The 23,905-nt window shown below is 61.4% G+C and overlaps 2 protein-coding genes across 3 annotated transcripts in view; both read left to right on the top strand.

The window, feature by feature from the left end:
- Positions 1-536: 536 nt before the first annotated feature.
- Positions 537-9,457, top strand: CDH1 (cadherin 1). Its single transcript, XM_068693278.1, has 16 exons — positions 537-709; positions 805-919; positions 4,571-4,794; positions 4,910-5,041; positions 5,179-5,334; positions 5,406-5,550; positions 5,686-5,861; positions 5,944-6,072; positions 6,168-6,353; positions 6,442-6,686; positions 6,792-6,934; positions 7,036-7,260; positions 7,497-7,718; positions 7,795-7,925; positions 8,094-8,237; positions 8,316-9,457. Exons 1-16 carry the CDS (start codon positions 647-649, stop codon positions 8,526-8,528), a joined length of 2,649 nt encoding a protein of 882 aa, XP_068549379.1. The 5' UTR covers positions 537-646; the 3' UTR covers positions 8,529-9,457.
- Positions 9,458-10,296: 839 nt separating this feature from the next.
- The window catches only part of TANGO6 (transport and golgi organization 6 homolog), a 30,158-nt gene continuing 16,549 nt past the window's right edge, over positions 10,297-23,905 (top strand). The window contains exons 1-10 of one of the 2 annotated variants that reach the window (XM_068693276.1): positions 10,297-11,163; positions 11,464-11,580; positions 12,562-12,712; positions 13,460-13,584; positions 14,083-14,245; positions 14,802-14,884; positions 18,036-18,148; positions 19,383-19,559; positions 21,162-21,288; positions 21,584-21,763. In XM_068693276.1, coding sequence (XP_068549377.1) covers positions 10,312-11,163; positions 11,464-11,580; positions 12,562-12,712; positions 13,460-13,584; positions 14,083-14,245; positions 14,802-14,884; positions 18,036-18,148; positions 19,383-19,559; positions 21,162-21,288; positions 21,584-21,763 — 2,088 coding nt within the window. In that variant the 5' untranslated portion in view covers positions 10,297-10,311. The remainder of the gene's footprint in view (positions 11,164-11,463; positions 11,581-12,561; positions 12,713-13,459; positions 13,585-14,082; positions 14,246-14,801; positions 14,885-18,035; positions 18,149-19,382; positions 19,560-21,161; positions 21,289-21,583; positions 21,764-23,905) is intronic. The other variant, XM_068693277.1, reaches the window with a different exon arrangement.

Here is a 23,905-nt window from a genome sequence, read left to right as displayed (position 1 = left end):
TGGATGCCAGGGAAGCAGCTGGTGGTGCTGGGAGGGCACTGGGCCAGCCCCGCACCGTACTGGTGTGCATGGGCAGGACTGGTCCCAGAGCTCCCCATCCCCAGCGGCCCCCCCGCTGCCCATAATAAGCACTGATAGCGCTGCATTAACCCAGCCCAGAGCTTCCCCTGGGGCGGGGGGTGCTGGGGGGGTGCTGCCTGCTTCCCTACAGGGGGGGCTCAGCCCCTGACCCTACTCCTGGGGCCACCGCTGGGTGCTCTGTGGGGCAGGAGGAGGCGGTGGCACCAGGGGGTTCCCCCCTGCTTGGGGGTGCCGTAAGGTCCCTGGGGGGGTCCCTGGGGGGCTGCTTGCCCGGGTTTCACCGGAGCCACCCCCTCGATGCTCCCCCGGGGCTCCGGGACCGGAGGGTGCCGGTGCCGGGGCCGCTCCCCGGGGCCCTTTGGGAAGGACCGGGAGGGGTTGGACGGACCGGGAGGGGGGAACCGGGGCTGGACCGGGGGGGGGCCGCCTCCCGGTGGGGCGGGGCGGGGCGGGGTCGCAGCACCTGCGGGCGGTGCCGCTTTCACCTGCGGCTCGGCGGCGGCAGCGCACGGCAGCTCCGTCCCGTCCCGTCCCGTCCCGTCCCGTCCAGCACCGGCACCGAGCTATGGGGCGGCAGCGGGGCTCCATGGGCCCCCTCTGCTTCCCCCTGCTGCTGCTGCTGCTCCAGGTGAGGGGGACGGGACTGGAGGGGACTGGAAGGGACTGGAAGGGACTGGAGGGGATGGGGTGGCGGTGGCCACGCTGACACCTCTGTCCGGGCAGGTGGGCGGCCGGAGGTGCGACGAGGCAGCCCCCTGCCAGCCTGGATTCGCCGCGGAGACCTTCACCTTCACCGTGCCCCGGGACAGCGTGGCAGCGGGCGAGGTGCTGGGACGAGGTAGGGTCCTACAGCGGTGGTGGGGGCCCATAAGGGTGGGAACGCAGCCCCACAACCCGCTGCCGGTGCGGCACGGGGCTGCGCTCGTGGGGACGGGCGGGTGTGCCGGGGGGCTGTGGAGGCGTGGGGTCGGGTTTGGTGCCTGGCACCAAGGGTGGCAACGGGGCTGGCGGAGCGCCCGTGGGGTTGGGCTGGGTGCGTGGCGAGGTGGCACAGGGCTGTGGTGGCAGGGATGGGTGCCCAGGGTGGCAAAACGAGGCACAAAGCCGTGGCTGCGTGGGGCCGGGGCAGTGCCTACGTGTCGGTGCACGGCGAGGAGCTGGGGCGCTGCAGGTGCCGGGGCCGGCAGCAGCGGGGCGAGGGCGTGCGGGGGCAGCGGGCGCCTGTCCCGGCAGCGCTGACTCAGGCACAGACCTGTCGGGGCCGGCAGGCCTGGGCGTGGGGTGCGGAGCCCGACCGCCACGCGTGGCCTCCCCACGGGCTGGCGGTGCCTCTGCGTGGGGCACCGAGCACCCGGCTCGATGTGGAGGTGGTTCTGGAGGTGCCGAAGGGGTGGCTGTGAAATTGGGGTGCTGAGGACCTGTTGTTTTGGGGTGTTTGTGTCCCCACCATGCTCTTTGTCTCCCAGCACCGAGGTCCTGGTGGCTCCCCGGCACTGCAGGGCAGCGGCTTGGCTGCATTTTGCTGGGGTCAGTGGCTGGCAGCGATGCCAGGGGGGGCCGAGGGGGGCTGAGCACTGCAGCGGGGCCCCTGTGCCTTCGGTTTCAGGCTGAGTTTCACCTGCGCTGGCAGTTTCAGTGCAGGGAGCTGGACCCTGCACTGCACCGAACGCATTCCATACATGTTTGTTTGCTTTCTGGTTGATCATTAACAAAAGGCGCTCAGCACCCGGAGCCTGCGGCTGCTCGGGCTGTGCCTGATAGCAGGGTGACGGGCACTTGCGTGGCCCTCTGCACCCCCAGGATGCGCAGGGCTGGTTTCTGCAGCGGGGCCGGCTGGAAATCCCCTGCGTCCCAGTTCGGGGCTTGGGACAGAGGAGGAAGGAAGTGGACGGGTGCCTGTGTCAGCCCGTGCGTGCCAGAGGTGCTGTGGTGATGCCTGGCTGTGCCACGGTGATGCCCAGCCGCACAGGGGGGCACTCAGCGGGGGCAGGATGCTGCCCTCTGTGCCACACCGTGCTTCAAAGGCCTCGGCCGGGCTGCGGTGCGGCAGGCTGACGAGCTGGCCTGTAATTAAGCTGATGAGTCGAGCGCTGTGTTGTGCCTCAGACAGGTCTGGATAGGCCCAGCTCGGCGCTGGGGCGGCAAGAGGCGGCGTGGGGCCCTGCCTCTCCGAGCGCTCCAGGGGCTGCGCCGGCTGCTGCTGCGGCTCCGAGCCTCCCGACGGCGGTGCTGCCGCCCCGGCACGCTGATGAGAAAGCTCGGTGGAGGAAGGAGCAATTTCCTCCGCGTTAATGCGGGCAGCAGGAGCTGCCCAGTGCCTCGGTTTCCGGTGGGTGCTGGGGCTGCGGCTGTCCCACGCCCCGAGGGAAGGACGGCAGCACCCGCCTGGTGGCCCTGGGATGGCACCGGGACCCTGTGGCCACGCTCAGCCTCGTGTGCTGCCTTGCCCATGGGCGAGGGGTCCCTGGGCAGGGCACGGGGTGGCAGAACCCCAGGAAGGAGCCCTGAGGGAGCCCCCAGCTCTGTGGGACGTGGGCGTTTGGTCCCATTTCGGGGGGGGGGGGGGATGTGGGTCTCTGGCGGGGGCGGATGTTCCCAAACTACGCAGATCCTGAATCAGCCCCGGGTGGGAGAAACCTCGAGACTCTGAAGTCACGGTGAAACTCGGTGACGTCAGGGGGAGCGCCTGGGCGGGACGTGCGGCTCACGGCGCCTTTGCCCGCGCTGCCCGGAACTGGTGTTTGTCCCCCCCCCTCTCCCCGCCACCGCTGGCTTCTGCCCCAGTGCAGCCACCGCGCGCTTGCGCAACTGTGTGGGGACACGGGGTGGTGGCACCCGGTCGTCACCCGGTTGTCCTGGGGTGGTGGCACTTGGCTAGGCCCGTGACTCACCCTGTGCCCAGCCCTGGCGAGACACCTTCCTGTGTCACAGCGGGTTGTGGGGTGGCTTGGGGGCTGGCAGGCACCACGGTCCCCAGATCCCAATCCTGGGGGTGCGGGGTGTTCCCCCCAACCCCATCCAGCAGTCAGTAATTCGGTGATTTTGGCCCCGTGGGTAGTGGCAGGTGAGGCTCCAGGAAGGCATGGAGCGCCCTGCGGTTCAGCAGCCCCCCAAACTTGCCCCCAGCCCCACCGCCTCCCCCTGCCCCACGCCTTGCTGAGGCCCCATGGCTGCATGCCCCCGGGGAGGACGGGGCAGGGAGGGGTTGGCTTTCAAGTGCTGAGCTGGAAAAACTGGTTGAGCACAGCCATGGGGTGCGCGCGCTCGGCATGGCGCGCTCCCTGCGCTCCGTACACGCAGCCGGTGCGGGGCTGGGTGCTGAGCTGCACCCTGGGTGCTCGCTGCACCCGGCCGGCTCCATGCCAGGTCCCGGGTGCCCGCGGGGGCCGCGGCACCTCCCCGCTGCCAGCCCCCGGTGCGGGAGCGCCCGGCCTGCCCCGGCGTGTCCCTGCACAGCCGGCCTCACCGGCTGCCCCGGCCTGGCTGCGGGACCCACCTGGGGGCCGGGCTGGCATCGCACCCGCTGGGTCGAGGGCACGGTGGAAGCCCCCAGCCCAGCTCTGCTGTCGCCTTCCACTTGTTGTCAGCTCTGAATTTCTGGGCTGCACGTGGGCTGTTGTGCCGAGGGATGGCGGAAAGGGCCCGGCAGTAAGGGCTGCCCTGGGAGCGCCCAGCTCCGCGCTTCCCACCCCGGGCACGTCGCCATCCCACGGCACCACCAAGTGCCTCCTGCCCGAGCCGCGGTCATGCTGGGGCTGGGGGTGGCTCTGCCGGTGGGGGGGGACCCAGGCTGGGTGCTGCTGGCTCAAACAAAACATCCCCCAGACAAAGGAGCGTTTGTTCAGGGAGCTCCCGGCTGCGCGGCCCCGCTCATGTGATGCCTGCTGATCGCTGCCGTGCTGCGCGCTGCCCCCCCCCTCGGGCTGTCCTTGTCTCCAGCACGCCAGCCCCAGCTGTGACCAGTACCAGACCAGTGCCAGACCAGTGTGGGCAGTGTGAGGGCTCGTACCGTGGCCCCAGCAGGGTGCCATCTCCCTGCTCTGTCCCCAAGGATCCCCTGCTACCCCGGGGGCACCACCTTCCCCATCACACAGGCTGATGTCCCTGTCCTGCAGCAGGTCACAAGCCCACTGCAGACGCATACCCCAGATCCCCAGCCATGCAGGAGGCTCGGTGACCCCCAGGGGTCCCCAAGCACGGGTGCACTGCCACCCCCCTGCCCGCAGCGCAGGATCCTGCGCTGGCAGCCCCTGGGCCCCAACCCTGGCGGTTACTGGGGTGGCTGGGTGCCAGCGCGGGCGAGCTGGACACGCCGGCCCTATTTGTGTTTGAAAAGCACCCGGCGCAGCAGCACCCTCTGCATGCTGCCATGGCCACGTGTGGGGCTGTGCCGTGGGGACGCTGTGCACAGCACACGGGGGGCTGTGCCCCGTGGCAGGGGTGTGCCAGGCACGGTGCCACCCAGCCCACCCGCTCCTCCTGTCCCCAGTGCTGTTCTCGGGCTGTGCTGGGCAGCCGCAGGCTGTGCACGTCCCCGCCGACCCGCGCTTCGAGGTGGACGAGGACGGCATCCTCCAGACGAAGCAGGCGCTGCAGCTCCGCGGGCAGAAGATCCGCTTCAATGTCTCCGCCCTGGATGCCACGGGCAAGAGGCACTCGGCCTGGGTGACCGTGGAGAGGCGCAGGTCGCGGCAGCAGCGCCGCAGCAACCAGGTGAGGTGTGGTCCCCGTGCCTGTGCTCACCACAGCCCCTCCGTGGGGTGGGCGGTGGGTGCCTCCGGCTGCCTGGCGCTCCCGTGGGCACCGGGACAAATCGCTGTTCCTGCAGGACGGCGAGCCCTACATGCTCTCGTTCCCCGAATCTGGCCCCAGCCTCCGAAGGCAGAAGAGGGACTGGGTCATCCCCCCCATCAGCTGCCCCGAGAACCACCGGGGGCCCTTCCCCAGGCCCCTGGTGCAGGTACGTGGCCCCCACGGTGCGGGGACGAGGGCTGAGCCAGCGCTGGGCCCTGCAGCCAGGCTGAGCAGCCCCGGGGGGGATGCGGGTACATCTGCGGAGTGCCAGGCCCCTCTAACAGCCCCCCGCCTCGCCCCCAGATCAAATCCAACAAGGACAAGGAGACCAAGGTTTTCTACAGCATCACGGGGCAGGGGGCGGACAGCCCCCCCGTGGGCGTCTTCACCATCGAGCGTGAGACGGGGTGGCTGGAGGTGACACAGCCGCTGGACCGCGAGGAGATCGATAAATATGTCGTGAGTGGGGGCTGGGACTGGGGGTGCCGGGGGGTCTCGAGGGGGCCACGCCACTGACGGTGCCCCCGCAGCTCTTCTCCCACGCCGTGTCGGCCAACGGGCAGCCCGTGGAGGACCCCATGGAGATCATCATCACGGTGATGGACCAGAACGACAACAAGCCCGTCTTCACCAAGCAGCTCTTCGTCGGCTACATCGAGGAGAACGCCAAGCCGGGTGCGTGGGGTGGGGGTGGGGGGGAGGTGGGGGGGCCCCGGGGCCCCGGGACGGAGCTGCGCCAGGCTGACGGTGGCGCCCACGGGGCTCGTCCCGTGAGTGACATCTCCTCGTCCCGTCCCGTCCCCGTGCCAGGCACCTCCGTGATGACCGTGAACGCCACGGACGCGGACGACGCGGTGAACGTGAACAACGGCATCGTCAGCTACTCCATCGTCAGCCAGGAGCCGCCCAAACCGCACCCCCAGATGTTCACCATCGACCCCCAGAAGGGCGTCATCAGCGTCCTCGGCACGGGGCTGGACCGCGAGGTGGGCGCCCGGCCGCGTCCCGGCACCCCCACGGTGGGAGCAGCCGTGGGGCGCCCCTGACCGTGGTGCTCTCTGCTCGCAGACCACCCCCAACTACACGCTGATCGTCCGGGCCACGGACCAGGAGGGCACAGGGCTGTCCACCACCGCCACGGCCGTCATCGAGGTCACGGATGCCAACGACAACATCCCCATCTTCGACCCCACCATGGTACCGAGCTCCCCCCCATGCCGGCTCCCGCGAGCCGCTTCCCCCGCTGCCCCCGGCCCCAACCCGCACTGACCGTCCCTGCGCCCCTCCCGCAGTACGAGGGGACGGTGCCCGAGAACGAGGTGGGGGTGGAGGTGGCCAGGCTGCACGTGACGGACCAGGACATGCCGGGCTCCCCGGCCTGGCAAGCCGTCTACCGCATCAAGAGCGGGGACCAGGACGGCGCCTTCAGCATCACCACCGACCCCAACACCAACGACGGCATCCTGAGGACCGCCAAGGTGGGTCTGGGGGTTCCTGAGGCTGCCCCATGCGGGACGCGTCCCCCCCAGCACCGCTCCCAGCCCAGCTCCTCTCTGCCGCCTCCAGGGCCTGGACTACGAGACCAGGAACCGCTACGACCTCGTGGTGACGGTGGAGAACAAGGTCCCCCTCTCCGTGTCCCTCGGGCTCTCCTCGGCCAGCGTGCTGGTGCTCGTCAGGGATGTGAACGAGCCCCCCGTCTTCGTGCCCCCCGTCAAGAGGGTGGAGGTGCCGGAGGACCTGCCGGTGGGGCACGAGGTCGCCTCCTACACGGCCCAGGACCCCGACAAGGACCAGAGGAACAGGATCACGTGAGTGGGGGCGATGCTGGGGGCGCGAGGGCTGCGTGCCCCGTCCCGCCCGGCCGGAGGGGCCAGGCTGGGCACCGAGCCCCCCACTCACCCTCCCTTGCCCAGGTACCGCATGGGCAGCGACCCCGCGGGGTGGCTGGACATCGACCCCGAGAACGGCATCGTCACGGCCGCCCAGCCGCTGGACCGCGAGTCGGTGCACGCCATCAACAGCACCTACAAGGCCATCGTCCTGGCCGTGGACAACGGTGAGGACGCGCTGTGGGCAGCGGGGGCTGCGGGGACACGGGGCGGCCGTGCAGGGCGCGGGGACGGGCTGCAGGCACCTCGCTAACGCCCAGTTCCGCAGGGGTGCCGGACGCAACGGGCACGGGGACGCTGCTGCTGCTCCTCCAGGACGTGAACGACAACGGGCCCACGCCGGAGCCCCGCATCTTCGACATCTGCAGCCGGCAGCCCGAGGACCAGACGCTGACCATCGTCGACAAGGACCTGCCCCCAAACACCTACCCGTTCCAGGCAGCGCTGGAGCACGGCTCCGGCACCAACTGGACCGTCGAGATATTCGGCCAAGGTAGGTGCTGTGGGGTCCGTGCCAGCCACCCACCTGTGGCGCAGGACAGTGGGGGGACACCGAGCAAGGGCCGCATCCTAGCCAGATCCCCCTGAGCCACCCCGAATGCCCCTGGAGCTCCTACCGGTCCCCATGGTGGCACTGCCATGTGGCAAAGCCCTGCGGGTGCTGAGGGTGTCCCCAGATGTGGGAGCTGGGACCTGCCTTGACCCCAAGCCCTGTCTCCCCCACACAAGACTCGCTGGTCCTGAAACTGAAGAAGGAGCTGGAGCCCGGGGAGTACAGCATCTTCTTGAAGCTGACGGACAGCCAGGGCAAGGCGCAGATGACAGAAGTCAAAGCCCAGGTGTGCGACTGTGAAGGTGCAACCAAAAACTGCGAGCGGAGAGCATTCATCGCCACCGGCCTGGGTGTCCCCGCAATCCTGGGCATCCTGGGCGGCATCCTGGCGCTGCTGAGTGAGTACTGTGGGGTGGGGACAGGGATGGGGCCGCCTTCACCCCGTGGTGCTGACACCATGCCCTCTGCTCGCAGTCCTGCTGCTGCTGCTGCTGCTCTTTGTGAGGAGGAGGAAGGTGGTGAAGGAGCCGCTGCTACCACCTGAAGACGACATGCGGGACAACGTCTACCACTACGACGAGGAGGGTGGCGGCGAGGAGGACCAGGTGGGACGGGGTGCTGGGCCATAGTTGTGCCCATGGGGTTCTTTCTCCACAGCAGCGTCCCCACAGCGGGTGGCAGCATGGCTCCCCAGTTGGTTACCCAGTCCTTCCAGCACTGCCTGAGCGTAGTCTTGCTGTCCCCTCATGCCCCCCGTCTCCGTCCCCACGCAGGACTATGACCTGAGCCAGCTGCACCGCGGCCTGGATGCCCGCCCTGAGGTGATCCGCAACGACGTGGCCCCCCCGCTGATGGCGGCCCCCCAGTACCGGCCCCGGCCCGCCAACCCCGATGAGATCGGAAACTTCATCGACGAGGTGAGCCCCTTCCCCTGCCGGCGGGGGCCTTGAGGCAGCCCCAGCTCCCCGCTGAGCTCCTCTTCTATCCCCCCCCAGAACCTGAAGGCGGCTGACACGGACCCCACGGCCCCCCCCTACGACTCCCTGCTGGTGTTCGACTACGAGGGCAGCGGTTCGGAGGCCGCCTCGCTCAGCTCCCTCAACTCCTCCGACTCCGACCAGGACCAGGACTACGACTACCTCAACGAGTGGGGCAACCGCTTCAAGAAGCTGGCCGAGCTCTATGGCGGCGGGGAGGAAGATGATTAGGCTGCCCTGGCCCTCCTGCTGCTCCTGCAGCCACGCAGCAAAAGCAGCTCTTGCCATTTCTTGGACATGCACTGGCCCTCGCCAGCAGTGTGGTGGGTGGCCAAAGCCCCCTCTGACATCCCTGGATCCATCACTCACATCCCTCTCCTTCAGTGCAGATAAAGCTCAGGATCGCTGGGGCTTGAGTGTTTTGGGGAGCCTGTGTGTTTCCTCATCCCCCTCAGCTCCATGTAGGCTATGGTGCCATTTGGGGCTCCCTGGGGGGACGCGGGAGGCTGGTGTTAGGCACTCCTTGTCCTGAAGCTGAGGTGCTCCTGGATCAGCTCCTGGATCAGCTCCCAACCTCCCCATGCCCAAATCCTGCATTGGCCCTCGGCTGGTGCTCAGCACTTCTCCTTCATCGAGGAGAGGCCCCCACCGCCTCTCCCCTTCTGCTGCGGAAGGAAAAGGTTTCTGTGGCGCTCTCCAAAATACCTCGCGCTCCCAGACCTGAAATCACGGCCGTGCTGGCAGCCGGCCACCCTCAGGGAACGGGATGGCCCCACGTCCAGCTTTTGTGTGGAGCTGCTCAAGCATGTGCCGATGCCGGGTGGATGATCTATAAACACTGATTAATGATGTGCCATTGTCTTTCTGTGATACATGAGGGAATTATATTTGATATAGTACTTGCAGGCAGATTTCTATTTTTCTGTATACCAGATTATATTATTTCCTTTTGTGTCATGTTATGTTTAATTATTGTGCTGTTAATAGAAGGCGCTTTCTGAAATCAAACAGCTTTACTTAAATTCTGAACCGTGTTTAGCTGTTGTCACGCTTTGTATTTTGAAAACGGGAATAAGGTCTAGCCATTGTCTAGTTTTAACTGATTGTACATTTTTTATATAAAACTGAGATAATACGTTGTTTTAATAAAACAAGAAGCCCATTTCTTTGTGTGTAGCTCTGTGGCCGTGCTGAGGGACAGGTCTGCCCTGCCGTGACTTCTTCTTATGGCCACGGCTGCCTCCGAAGTGCAGAAAGCGAGCGCTTGCTGAAGCCCCTGCTCTTCATAACAACCTTACCCGGGGAGGGAGGGATCCATTACAGAGCACGTGTTTTCTCAGCACCGGGGCTGATAAGAGCTGCGGCTGGCAGCTCACAGCACCGCAAGGTTTTACCTTACTGCCCATCTGCCTGGCCGGGCCCTGGGGAGCGGGGGAGCAGGAGGCAGGGGGAGAGCTGGGCTTGCCCTTCGTGCCTTATCGCGGTGGCTGCACCCTGCGTGCCCAGCCTAACGCCCGACCCACGCGGGCCCAGCAGCGCAGGCGAGGCTGTTATCGGTGCTGTTTGCCCGGCCCTGTAATTATTGCTGTGTTTTCTCCAGAGCAGCCCTGCCCTTTAAAGGAAGCAGAAGGCAGAGGAATAACGTGCCCCACAGTGCCTGCGTGCCTCTCTGCAACCACAGGGGCAGGTACGGGAGTTGCAACCACCCTGGTTACAGTCTGGGCCAAGTGAAGTGCTGATGTGTGTGCTTTGTAACGTGTTTATTTCTTGGTGTTTCTCTCCTTTCACACAAAACTCTAATTTCTCTCCACAAGCTGCTGGCTGCAGCCAGAACCTGTGCTCTGTGTATGGACGAGGCTCAGCCCCAGCCACCCCCAGCCGGCTGCAGGGATGCTGTGGCACACAGGGCGGCAGCTTTCCTCAACCACCTGCCCCTCCGGGGCTCCCGGTGCTCCGGGCACCCACACCAAGCCCCGGCATCGCCCCGGTACCGCCCCACCGGGCCGGGCTCGCCATGGCGCCGCGACCTGCCCAAGATGGCGGCGGGCGGGGCCGCCCTCCATCCCCCCGCCATCCCCCCAAGATGGCGGCGGGCGGCAGCGCCCCTCCCCTTCCCCCGACCTCCCCAAGATGGCGGCGGGGAGCCGCCCGCTCCTCCCTTCCCCGTCACGGCAGCCCCAAGATGGCGGGCGGCGGGGAGCCGGCCCCGGGGCGGGTGCTGGAGGCGCTGGAGCTGCTGCTGGGGCAGCCCGCGGGGCCCGGTGAGCGGGGCGGCGAGGCCGGGCCCGGCCCGGAGGGCGCCCTGCGGCTGGAGACGCTGCTCAGCAACGCGGCGGAGCTCAACGAGCGGCTGCGGCGAGAGCCGGGCTGGGCGGCGCTGCGCGGCCTCCGCTCCGCCGTGCTGGCCCGGGCACCGGAGCTGGCAGCCGGGGCGGAGGAGGGCGAAGGAGAACCGGGCTGGGCCGCCGCCTGCGCGGTGCTGGCGCTGCTGCTGTGCCTCAAGGAGCGGCTGCTGGCGCTGGCCGCCCTCCCCGCCGCCCCCGCCGCCGTGCCCGGTGCCCCGCCGCCGCCCGCCGCCGATACACTGAGCGCCGCGCAGGGCCGGGCGCTGCGGAGGGCGCTGGGGGCCGCCGTGGGGCTGGGGGTAGCGCCCTACCTGCCCCCGGGTGTGGGGCAGCGCCCCGGGCCGCCCCTGCCTCCGCCACCCCCGGGGGTGACCCGCGGGGCCCGGCTCCGTGCCGCCACCAGAGCCCTGGTGGAGTTGTGCCAGCACCCTGCGCTGGGTGGCCCGCTGCTCGCACACCACCTCGGCCTCCTCCTCGCCGGGCTCTGCCTGCTGGGACATGGCCCCGCTGCTCATAATGAGGTCGGTGGGCTCGAGCCTCGCGCTCCCCTACGCCTGTCCTGACGCTTCGGTGCTGCCTCATGGGGTGGCCGGTGCAGGGGGTGCCCTCAGAGCACCCGTTCAGCTGCCCTCTGTCAGTCTGAGTGTGAAATAAGAGGTTAAAGCATTGCTTCATATACAGTCTGGGAAGGAGGGCTCGAGGGGCAGCAGCACCACGCCGCCGGCAGCGCCGTGCCACAGGGAGCTGGGTGCCAGCCCGTGTGTGGGTGCAGCACCCCCGGCCGGGCTGCCCTCACCACCTCAGGGCTTGTTTTTTTCCAGGGCCTTTCGGAAGCAGAGCGAGCACAGAGCCGGGAGGCCCTGCAGCACATCCTGGACCGTGTCTACCAGCCCCTGGCCGTGCGGGAGCTGCTCGTCCTGCAGGGCGGCCCCAAGCAGGTACTGGCTGCAGCGGAACCGTCCCGATGCGGGGCAGCCACGGATCCCGCGTCCCAGCAGGAATATGATGGCCCAGCAAAGCACCTGCTGTCCCCTGTTTGCGTGGCATGGAGGGTCAGCACGCAGTCTGCAGGGTGACGTGCTGCTGCCTCAGCACCGGCTGCTGCTCGTGGTCTGTTCAAAGGCTGCCTCACGGTGGTGGGGAGAAGGAAATGGGAAATTGATGCTCTGCTGTCTGCAGAGGCAGCTGCTGGATTGCACTCAGAGCAGCCTGTGGCACATCTTCTATCCTCTGGCAGGGACTGAAGGCAATTCCTGGGCAGGCAGAATCCGCCATCCTATGTGCAAGTGCTGTAGAGGAGCTCACAGGGGTCAGCACCCTCGGTAGATGCTGTGGCTTACCCGAAAGCCAGGGTTTCCTGGTCAGACCAGAGTCAAGCTGATGTCCTGCTGCAGCGTGACATTGCCAGCCTTGCTCCATGTGTCCTACCGAGCAAGTGCACACATTCAAATTGCTCAATTTGTGGATTTGCAGCCTCTGAACAGCGTTGCTGTTTGTAGCTGTGCCTGTGCAGTGCTCTGCTTGAGCCCTGGTGCTGCCTCCCCACTGCTATGCTGTGTCTGGTGTAGCAGGAGTCACCACTGCTGTCCCCTTACGTGCGTTAAGCCTGGCTTGTCCCCTGAGCTGCCCCTTGCCCCATTTCAGTAATGAGACGGTCAGAGCTGCTGCCTGACCCTGGGAGACTTTAATTAAAGGAGGGAAGCTCTGCATGAGAAGATGTTCCCGGCAAGGTTAGTCTCTCATTAAACCCTAATTTGCTTTGTGCCACTGGATGAAGTGATTTTAAACGTTTCTGTGTCCTCTGCTCCTATCTGGTCTCCAGTCCTCCAGGGCAGGGTGCAGGCCTGTTAGCGAGGGTTTGCCGGGAGCGTGCACTGGGGAGAATACCCTACTTAGCCTGCTCTTTTGTTTCCTTTCAGAGTCGTCCCTCTCCTGGGGAAGAAACAAAGCCAGCGCTTGTACGGGCTCCAGCATGGCTGCGGCGCCTTTGTGGCCAGCTGCTCTCAGAAAGGCTGATGAGACCCAGCGGGGTTCAGGCTGTGGTTCGGGGCATCATGGAGGGAACCGGCGGTGAGTAGGGTGCTTGGGCGCTGCGGTTGGTTTCCAGGGTTGCAGATTAAAAGAGGCTGTGATGATGTGTCTGAGACGTTTCATCCCATGGGAAGCCCAGAAAAGCTTGCACCAGTCGAGCCCTGAAATGGGGAATGCTTTTGTTAGGCTAAGCCAACTTCTGTAACGCTCATGCAGGTTTTGCTTCTCTTGGCCTCCTGAAACGTGAACGTCTTTATCTTGGGGTATGCCATCCATTTTTAGGGATGAGAGCAGGGGGTAACTCTCCAGCCAGCTTTTAGCATCACGGCCCCTTGTGCTGGTTGGGTTTTGGTACAGCAGTGCTTGGTGTTAGGCTGTTGGCAGCAGCCCTGTGCTGGGCCTTGGCAGCCTGGCCCCCTGCTCTGTTTCCTGCCAGTTGGGTTAAGCATTAAGCATCGCTCTTTAAAAGATGAATCCCACAGCACCAAAGCCTCTTCCAGCCAGTGCAACCTGAAGGCAGCATCCAAGCATAGCTTCCCTCCACTTTCTGGCTTGCACACCTATTTATAGATGTTGTTTTCCAGTGTCAACGGCCTTGGATAATATTTTTCCTTCATTAAGCCCAAGCATTTTCTGAAAGATGATTGGTTTAAGGAGATTAATAAAAGCTAAAAATCTAAAATTCCATTATTTTTTTTTCCAGACACGATGGGTTCAGCCAAAAATGTCCCTGCTGTTTTCTGTCTGGCTGAGCTCTTTCTTTTCCTCTTTCTGTGCGTGGAGCAGGTGGCACCGATGCTGAAGCAGCAGCTGTGGACTGGAGAAAATGTGATGCGGTTGCAAAGATCCTGGCTTCCTGCCCTCAGCAGTGCCTTTCCCTCGAGGACTACTACAAACGTGTGTGCCCTCAGGTGGGTGCTTCCCTCCTCTCTCTCCGTGGCATGCTGGCTTTGCCTGCGAATGTGAAAATGGGAGCACTCTCAGGTTCCCAGCTTGGCAAGTGTCTGCTGTCGATACCACCTGCACGTGTCCTTGCTTGAGCCAGGCTGCCCCAGTGTGGAGATGTGTTTTCCTGCAGCTCTGTCAGTGGGATGTGCTCCCACCACGCTCTTGAATTTTCTATATTTTATTGAAATGCTGAGCAACGCTTCCTGGCCACATGAGGCCACTCGCTTTAAGGAGCTTTGTGCTGGGGGGCTCTGGCTCCCAGCCTTCAGCGGTGGGCATGGTGCAGGGTCAGTGCCCAGAAACACCTCCTGCCTTACCTCGTGCATGAGACAGAGCTGCTCCTCTGCCTGGGATGTTGTGCCCAGTGTCCTGTAAAGCAGCACCACGGAGACTCCTCCACTGTTGGCTGCGAGGAGTCATTTGCGAAGCTTTGTTCTGATATCACGGACTTTTCCTTCCAGATTCTGGGCTTACTGCACATCCAGGACAAGCTGACAGCACGCCAGTTCCAGAGAGTGGCCACCACAACGCTGCTCACCATGGCGAAAGAGCACCCTCAGCTGGCAGAGAAATACCTGCTCCAGCCTCTGCTGGCACCGCTCCTCCGCTGCTCGGACGCAGCAGGTAACGGCAGGCAAGGCACCGTGTCGAGCCCCAGGGTGAGGAAGGGTCTGATTCCTCTTTGAGTGGTCTTTGTCTTCCCACCAGAATTTTCCCATGTTGGTGACTTGGCTGCTGAGGGTGCCAGCCCAAAGCTGCTGGTTGTGGATCCGTCTGTGTGCCGATGTGCACCATGTTTGCTAGCATTAAGGCAAATTAGTGTTAGAGTCAAGCAGTGGGGCTTCTGCTGTCCCCTCTGGGAGCCTCTCCCAGTCTGACAGTCCTGTGCTGGGCTCCTGGATGGGAGCCATCGGTTCCCCACACCGACCGAGCAGCTCTCCAGGGAACAATCCCTCAGAAACTCGTGGTCTGCTTTGATTGCTTGTAGCCTTGCAGAGGTTCCACCACTTCGGTGATATTTCCTACAGCTAACAGGGGCTCGGTGGTTCCCATGCTGCCCTTGTGGGGAAAGCCAGAGGGCTCTCCGTGGGCTTTTTGGTGCTGGGCACGAAGGGTTGCCATTTTGCTGAAGCCTCCTCGGTGCCCGGAGGTGCTGATATTTCTCCTCTTTGTTTTTCAGAGATAGCAGCGGAAGATTTGTCAGCAGGGACGGTGCTGGTGACGGAGGCAGAGCTCAGCAGCTGCGTGGAAGATGTGCTCAAGGTAGAGTGTCTGTTGTGGTGTGTGAGGAGGTGAGGACAGTGCTCTGGGAAAGAGCTGGTTTGAGACTTCCTCAGCAGCTCAGTGTGTGTGTGTTTTAGGCCATGACAAAAGCAGCCTCTCAGGCAATCGTGGTGCTGCAGCAAGGCCTTGAATTGCTCTGAGTAACCTTGAACAAAGCACTGCGCTGGAGGGAGTGCAGCTCCTTGATGGATACCAGAGGCACTGCCTTAACCCTTTCAAACATTCTCACCTGAAAATGCTCTACAGAGTGGCACTGAGCCCTTGCTGGATGTTTTTCCCCACGTCTTGCTGCTGTGGCGATGAAAGTAAGGAGAGAGTCGGAGCAGTGGGCTGGGGGCCAGGATTCCCCATGGTGCTGTCACATTCTCTTCCTCCTTGAGCTGCAGCAAGAATTTCTGAGCATTGCCAGCATTCAGTGCTTCCTGCAGGGTAGCTGTGCTGTCAGAACAGCCTCAGGACCCGGGCTGGGGTTGCAGACCAGGTAACATTAGAGCAGGCAGAGTGGCACACAGGAGGTGCTGCTGGCCTGGCACACATTGCTTTGGGTGATCAGTCCCTGTCAAAAATAGCATTTCTCTCCTGTCAGCCTCCACCAGAGGCATGCAGATGATCAGGGGGAAGCACCGACCCCAGGGAGTTCTGTGAGGGCTGAGTTTTCAGAGGATGCCCGAGGTCTCCTCCCAGGCTGTCGCTGGTTCACCCTCCGCTTAGTGCCTCCGTGCCTCAGTTTCCTTGCTGTGAAACACGCATCGTGGGGCTGATTTACCTGCGGGAGGGAGAGCCTGCTGCCCTCTGCTGCTGCTCAGCAGTGCCTTCATGCCTCCCGAGGGCTGCAGAGGGCAGCCTGAGCCCGAGTCTGAAGGGAAGCAGCTGGAGCTGGGAGCTTTCATGCAGCTCCTGCAGTACGTGGCTGAGGGAATTACGGTGCACCCAGCCCCCTTGGACGAGCTAAAATCATGAGGTTAAGTAAAGGAAAACGAGCAGCCTGTTTTGCAGGGACCTTTCTGAGCCTACCCGTGTGACATGTGGATTTCCATGTGCGTGATGTTAATTTTAAAACCTGTGGGTGGGTAATCCCTCAGCAGCAGGTGCTGGGTGTCCGGCAGTTGCTGATCTGCCCCCAGGAGCTGCTCGTGGGACAGGGCACAGCCTGGAGGAGCTGGTCAGACCTCAGGGCAGTGAGGCAGGAGGGGCTGCAGGAGCTCAGCACCTTTCCTGCCTGGCATCCAGACCCCAGTTGGGTTCTGGGGCATGGAGAGGGTTCAGCAAAATGGGCAGAAGCCCTCTTCTTGGAGGACAATGCAGGTTTAGAGGCTGGAGCTCCTTCCAGCAAGGATTTTTGTCCTAGTGATGTAGGTAGGGAGCCTTTCCACCCCTGCTGATCAGTCTGTTCCCCACTGGAAAATGCCCCTGCTCTTGTAGGACTCCTTTGCAGCGGGGTGCTCAGCAGTGCAGGGCTTGGCTCTGGCACTGGAGGGGGAGGTGGGGTCCGTGCTTGTGCTCCCCGTGAGGGAACAGGGCTGTTGTGTGGGGCCCCTCTTCTGAAACCTTCCCTTATGCCTCCTTTTCCCACCAGTATCACCAGCACCACGCTGCAGGCTTCACCCCTGCCTGGTAGCAGCCGAGCTTTCTGCTGCGTCCCAGCCAAGGAGGACATCTCCAGCCCAGGAATTCAGCTTCAAGAAGCTGGTGACTGGCTTCCTGGCATGCCCCTAGGCAGCCTAAGCCCTTAAATGCTGTGATTGTTGTAGTATTTTGCGTACTAATGATCTGTTGCAACTAGCTGGCAGGCAGAGACCAGTCTGGAGGGCTGCTCTGTGGCTGCTGCGCACAATGGGAATGCTGCAGGAGTTTGGGGCGGATCCCGCCCTAATGGCACAGCGCTCGGGGCCTGACAGCAGCCAGATTAGCGACGGAGTCTCCAGCCTGCCATTTGTGGGGTTTTCTTGCCTAGCAAGTGTCATTTGATGCTGAGTGGGAAACCATCCTTGGGGCTTCATCAGGGAGGCTTTGTGTACAAAAGGTTCTGGTTAGGAAGAACGGCTCCACGGGGATTAGAGCAAGCAAAACATGGGTTTGCATCAATGCAGCAGGCCAAGACACTATCAAGATCTCCTTCCTGGGGCTCCTACCTGGCTGTCACCCTGCCTCTGGCAGGCAAAAGCTCCTTTGCTTTGTCCCAAGGGCACTTGGAGCCCTTGGAGCAGGGACTTGCTTGCCACGTGGGCAGGTCGGAGGTGTGGGGAGCATCCCAGTTTGAAGGGCCAGCAGCTTCTGGGCAGGTTGTTCACCAGCCTACACAGCTTGAAGTCCTTTGGAGAACTTGTCTGTTTTTTCCCCTTTTCTTTAAGCTAAAAGCTATGGAGGGAGATGGACTCTGGGAAAAAAAAAAATCAAGGACCTAAACATAACAAACCCTGAGTCCAGCCAGACGAAGCTCCATATTTATCCATTTCCTAAACCAAACTTTCCCATTATGGCTTTCACTGTAAGTGTCTTACCTGGCTTTTAGATTTGGACAATTTCTTTAAAAGGATTCAAAAGGAAGCCTCATGTCATAACACTGCTGTGCTCCGTGGGCAGTGGCAGGGCTTGGTTACAGTGCCCTGGTAATAGCAGCTGGAGTGGGTAGAGGGTGCTGGCTGTGAGGAAGGGCTGCTTGGGGCAGAGGACAGGAACAGGGTCCTGCAGCCTCCTCAAAGCCTGGTCAGCTCAGCACACATCTGCCCTGCTAGGGACTGATCTGCATATTTAGGATTTGGCTTTGAATGCAATTTCCATACAGATTTGCTAACTCAGAGGTGCGTAATGCGTCTCTCTGTATCTTCAGCCCTTACCCCCCAGCAGCAGACTTCCCAAGCAGCTCGCTGCAGTGTTCCTGTAGCTTGGAGCCCTGCTGTGGTTAAGCAAATGCTGGGAGCAAGGTGGTGCTGACGGCTGCTTTTAACACAGAACGTGGCATAATCGGGGAGATCAGGCCCCAGGCTGAAAGGAGCAGAGGCTGTAAATGCTCTGCCAGCCTCTCTGGTGGCAGCTGTCCTGCGTGCACGTACCTTCTGGCCTCCCTCGGCCTTCCCTCTGCTCCACGCAGGTGTTTGACTCTTCTCCATGTGCCCTTCTCTCTCTGTAGGTGTACGTGGTTGGAAATGACAGCTCCAGCCTGCTGCTGGGATCCCTGCAGTCAGTCCTGGGAGTGGTTTTCTGCCTCTATTCCTTCGCCAAGCAGAATGTGTCATACTTACGGTAAGGAAGGACTGCACTGCTTCTTCTGGGGTTTTGTTTCTCTGCGCTGCCTGGCTCCAAAGCACATGCTTTACACGGACATGCAGAGAAAACCAATTTTCTTACCCTGAAGAGCTCATTAAAAGGAGGCAGCAACCACAGGCATAGGCCAGGTCCGTGACCTTACTGCCTGACCTGTGCACAAGGAAGCAGTTCTTGCCTTAGTTTGTGTCAGGAGGATTAGAAATGGTAAAAAGCCGCAGCTGGAGCTCTGACTGAAGTAAAAGATCATCTTTTCCCTGTCTGGGATCATTTTTCTGGTGTGTGCACAACCTGCCTCTCAGCAGCTGTTTCTTGCACTGCACGCAGCTCCCCCACGACTGACACAGTGCTGAGCATGATGTGCATCAGTCGTGGTGGCAGTGACAGCAGGGCCCAGGTGTGACTGTCCTCTCCCCGTTCTCCTCCTGGGCTTTCCCTGGGCTGCCCTGAGTTTGGGCCAGCCTAGTACGTACGCTCCTGGTGGGTTTATCCTAATGCCTTGGTGTTACTGGCACGTGGGTACTGGAGGTTTCCCCTAAAAGGGCTGTGCTATTATTAACGACTTGGTGAATCACTTCAAGGAGTAGCGAGCGCTGGGGCACGTTCTTAGAACACGCCAAGTTAACACTGCTGCTGAGTGAGCGCAGTCACTGCTAGCTGCTCTCTTGACACAGGAATTTGGCAGGGGTAACAAAAACCACAGCTGCCTGGAAGTGTTCAGGTTCCCGGACCCCTGGCACAGCACCGCTGCTCGATCTCATTAACCTGCTTTGTTCCTTGGCAGGGCTTTCCGTGCCACCTTTCGGTGCTCCCTGTCTCCTTCCTCTTTCTTGGCACGGCCGGCAGCTCTGTGCTTTGTCAGATCGGCACGAAGCAGCAGGATCTGCGTTCTGAGGCTGCGTGCAAGTGGCTGTCCTTGCACAAACACGCTGCTCGCTCAGCGCGCTGGGCTGCGGTCTTGGAGGACCCAGCTCCTTCCATCTGTGGACGCTAGAAGGACAGGCTGTTCTGCTCAGCTCCTTCTGACCTGACACAAATGCCTTCTGTTAGCCGGAGCTCTCAGCCCAGAGCATCCCAGAGTGTCCGTGGTGACTGCAGAGCGTCCGTGCCTTGCCCCTCTCCCTGGGTCACGCTGTCACACTGCGGCACTGCGCAGAGGGCTCCAGCGGGCAGAGCAAGGTCACTGTTGATGTTTCTCTCTCTCTCCTGCCAGCTCCCCGTGCCAGGAGGTTCTGCTGTGGTTCCTGGAGAAGTCGGAGAGGGAGACGTCGCTGTCCGTGCTGGAGGGCTGTGCGGGGCTGGAGGGCAGCGTGCGCCGCCTCCACCCGCGGTGCTGCTTCCGCGTGGGCAGCGAGGGAGGCGCCGTGGTTGCGGTGGAGGAGCCCATCAGGTGAGAGCTGCTGGAGCACTGAGGGCACGGGGGCAGCCCCCAGGCATCGCCCAGTGCCTGGGGCCCTTCGTGGCGAGCTGGCGATGCTGTCCCCACCTGTCTTGTCCCCTAGGCAGCTGGGTGGCTGAGGGGTGTGCACTGGGACAGTGGGGCCTCCACGCTGCCTCTGGGCTCCCCATCTGTAGTGCAGAGCTTTCAGCCCTGAAAACCTGCACGCTGTGAGCACTGCATGCCCTGCGTGTCCTCCCGAGTCCCAGGACTGGCCTCTGGGGTGTCTGGGGACAGGACGTACACCGCCAGTCCCCGTGCTCCCCGAGTGCAGCTTCCACCTCCAGCGAGGGGCTGTCTCTTGGCTGACTGCGACTGTGTGGAGCGGGTGGAATCCCTCGGGCACAGGTGGCACCATTGCAGCAAGGACGTGGCAGTGCCAAAGTACTCGAGCCAGGCACTGAACCCCCCTCCTGCTCTTGCAGATGGCCTCTGCAAGTAGAGGCAGTGCGTGGCCCTGTGGGAAATAAACTGCAGCCATTAGGCTCCAGCCGTGCAACCTAGCACTGTTCAGCAGCAAGGTTTTTGGTTTAAAGAGAGGCAGCTACGTTATTTGGCACGTCACGAGCACAGCCCAGCACTGTCCAGCAGGCTGAGCACACGGCTCCTGCCCAGCAGGGATCTCTGCATGGGTGCGTCGGGAGCTGCGGGCACCCATTTCCTTCCCAGCGTAACAAAACCCCGTACAAATACCCTCATTCTGGTTTCATTTCAATCTATTCCTGACCTGAATTAGAAGAAGGTCTGCCCTGGGGTTTGCACTGGTTAAACTGAATGTAATTTAAAATTATTCCTTAATGGCCATGCCTCTGCCTCTGTCTGCCCTGCTTTTTATGGTTATGACTGCTGCATGAATTAGCTAGTGCTAGGATAGCATGGGTGGACAGAACGTGTGTTTTGTGCTGATGGTTTCTGTTAGTTCTTTCTTAAATGAATGCAGGTTAATTAATAAGCTGACTGCTTGATCATGTAGACCAAATTAACGGAGCAATAGCTTGGCTCAGCTGCCTCCGGGCTCCCGTGTTCTGGCTGTGCTCTGCAGGCTGGTGCTGGGAGCCGGGAGCCTGCCCCCTGCAGAGCCCTGAAACCCTGCGGTCTGCCTGGGGAGAGGGGCCAGGGGTGATGGGACCCTCTGGGTGCCCTTTGGGGTGGTGTCTGCAGGACTTGTTCTCCCCACCTCCTGTGACTGCTGACATGACAGACTCAGCTTGCACTGCTGCTGGCTTTCATGAGAACAGAAATCTTAATTTCAGTGTCCGAGCAAACTGCATCTTGTACAAAACCCCTATAAAGTGCTCCTGGTTCCTCCAGGCTGACATGTTCCTCTTCTCCTGCACAGCGCGTGCTGAATGCTCCCCCTGGCAGAGGGGCAGCAGGAGCCACGGAGCTGCTGCGTGCTGCCGGACTGGGAGCCAGGGGCCTGGAGAAGCACTGGGGACGAGGGATTTTAGCAGGAGGCAGCAGCAGGATTTCACCTTGCTGCGTGGCTGCTCAGAGCCAGCCCTGGCAAGGCTCCGGGTGTGTTTGTGGTGGTGACACGGTGACTTGTTTCAGCGATGAAGATGAGGCCCTTTACCAGAAGGTTTCCTCAGAGCAGTGCTACGTGGAGAGCTTAGTGGAGCTGCTGTCTCACTGCCAGAAGAGTGGCCTGGCTGGAGACTTCTTCATCCGCTGCCTGAAGGTGAGGTCTCTGGGCACACCGTGGGGATGGTTTTCCTGGGACAGGCAGGTGGCAAAGGGGCCTGGGCATCAGTTGTGTTACTGGGAGCAGCGGGCACAGCGCGGTGGAGCACTCCTGCAACGTGCTGGGCAGGCAGAGAGGAGCTGTGGGCAGTGTGGATGTGCTGCACACAGGACTGTCAGCCCGTGGGGAAGGAGGTGGCTCCTGCAGCATTGATAACGTGGTTCATGGTGACCCTGGAAATGGTTTTGCGGTGCCCAACCAGTGCCTCCCTGTTGTGCTTCCTTTCCTGCAGGCGCTGACACAAGTGGCTGCAGAAGACGAGGCAGAGGTGAGCACCGGTGCTGCAGCTGGAAGGAGTCTGCTGGAGCTGGAGCAGCACCACGCCAGGCAGAGGAGGAAGCTTCTGGTCCTGCAGCTGGTGGCCACGCTGTGTGAGAGTGTCTCGGACACCGTGTTCACAGACATTGCTCAGGTGGGGCACGGCAGGGCCATGGGGAGCAGCAGCTGGGGTGCATGGTGGGGCTCTGTGCCACTGCGCCCTAGGTGCACGATTACTAAAACAGCTGGAGAAAACCAGAACGTCCTCACAAAAAGCAGTTTATGAAGTCAGTCACGAGTGTCTGAAAAAGACACCATCCTGTGCAATATCAACAGGGCATAACTGTGTTCATGCACTTACAGATGTCTTCGTGAATGTGCATCTGCAAAATTTATTAACCACGGTAATTTCAAGGGCTTGTTGAACCTGGTACCAAGCAGGGTTGTTAAAATGTGCTGCTTCTGTCCCCCCTGAGCCCACACTGCAACAGCACTGAAGGGAATTCCTGTCCTGTCTTTGTTGCACGCTCAGGGCAGTGCTGTGTTCACTAACCATTTTGCATGTTTAACTTCCTCATCCTCTTCTTTTTAACTCAGTGACCTGGTTGTGCTAGTTCCCTGTGACATGCTGAACCAAAGCAGGTCACTTCTTGCACAGGTTTTCTTATTTTTCCTCTTTGGGGCAGTGGCATCTCCTGTGCTGTGCTCTGCAGTGGCAGTGCAGTGACACCAACGGTCACCAGCGGGTCTGGCTCTGCTGCCCGGGTCAAAAAGTCAGGAGTGGGAAATGAGGAAGGAGTTCGCTGAATTTTTGGGTCTAGCGTGTCTGGTGTAAAAAGAAACACACACAAAGAAAAAAAAAGGCAGACAAAAAAGCCATTATACTTCAGCCTACAAGTAAACACCAGGGGTCATATTTCAAGGAGCGATCCCTCAGGTTTAAACAAGCATCTGCATAGCTGTGTTTTTAAGCATTTTCTGCAGCACACGGTTCCTCCAGGGGGTTTGTTCTTGCTGCAGCCACTCTGCAGCGGGTGTGTGTATAACAGGGGTGGAACAAGCAGGAGCTGTCTGCCTGAAGCCTGAGCCAAGGAGCGGCAGCAGCTGTGGACCTCCTCAGTGGCACGATATATTTTATCTACGTTTTCCTGCTCACAGTTGAATTTTCTGAGATTCACCTGATTCCCTTGGTGTTGCAGTACACTCTTCTGCATAAGACAGAGCCATCACTCAGAGTTTTATCTTTCAAGCTTTTTATTCCTCGTGGATATTAGTGTTTCTTTAATTTTTGGTATCTACTATCTGCTGGTGGTTGTGATGTTTCTGTTTTTGCACCAAGAGTAATTTCAACCCATTCAGCTTTTGTGTCACTGTTTTGTGAGAGGAGCTGCTCTGAGCTTGTTTGTACTCTGCATTTTTGCTGTTTAACATCACTTTTTTTTTTTTTTTCTGGTCTTATTAGTCCAGAAAGTACCTGCACCCTTTCTGCAGCCCCTTGGAGCCCGTCTCCTGCTCTCTGCTGCAGTCGGGGGGCGTTTAATGAAGCTGGCAGCAGTCCGCTCGCTTGCCTGCGGTGCCTTGAGTGATGGCAGGAGGCTGGAAGCGTGGGGAGCTGGTGCAATAGGACCTTTTGTTTTGTTTTCCAAAAGAGGAGCTGTTCCAAAGGGTTCCTCTTATTTTGCAACAAGCATGTGAAGTGGCAAGGACTGCTATTCATTCCTTTCCCACCATGAATGAGTGCCCGGCTCCTGCCACACTCCATGAGCTGGCCCCGAGCAGCACTCGCCAGCGCAGTGAGCAGACAAAGGAGTGGAGGGAAAGAAGTATTAATTTCAAGCTCCATTAGAAACACAGGAAGCCTGTGGGATCAAAGATCTTGGTGCCAAGTGTCAAGCAGGCCAAAGCCAGCCGAGCGGGATCGTTACTGGCTTGGAAGAAAAATTCTGAGGAAATGACAAACGGTGTGTGCACGCAGCGAGTGGCCTGTGTCGAGGGTCGGCTGCCCGGGGGGCACATGGTGCCTGGTCCCTGGCTTTGTCTTCCTGCTCTCGGGGACCCCTCTGAGCTGGCACATCGGGGTAATTGCTGGGAGTCCTGCAGAGCTCGTCAGCGAAGGGGTTTGGCTGTGAAATGCCCAAATGCTCTCGGTGCCTGCGGGCGTCAGGACGCTGTGCTGACCCGGGGGGCTCACGGAGGGGTGCAGGCAGGCTTTATTTTATTAGGGGGAAGTTTATCAGAGCTGTGATAATCCCTGCTCAGCTCCATGTCTCACTGCTGTGCCTGGTGCTGCTGCTGA

This window comes from Anas acuta, chromosome 10, assembly GCF_963932015.1.
Source record: "Anas acuta chromosome 10, bAnaAcu1.1, whole genome shotgun sequence".
In the NCBI taxonomy this organism is placed as follows: domain Eukaryota; kingdom Metazoa; phylum Chordata; class Aves; order Anseriformes; family Anatidae; genus Anas; species Anas acuta.
This window is presented reverse-complemented; position numbering and strand designations above follow the sequence as displayed.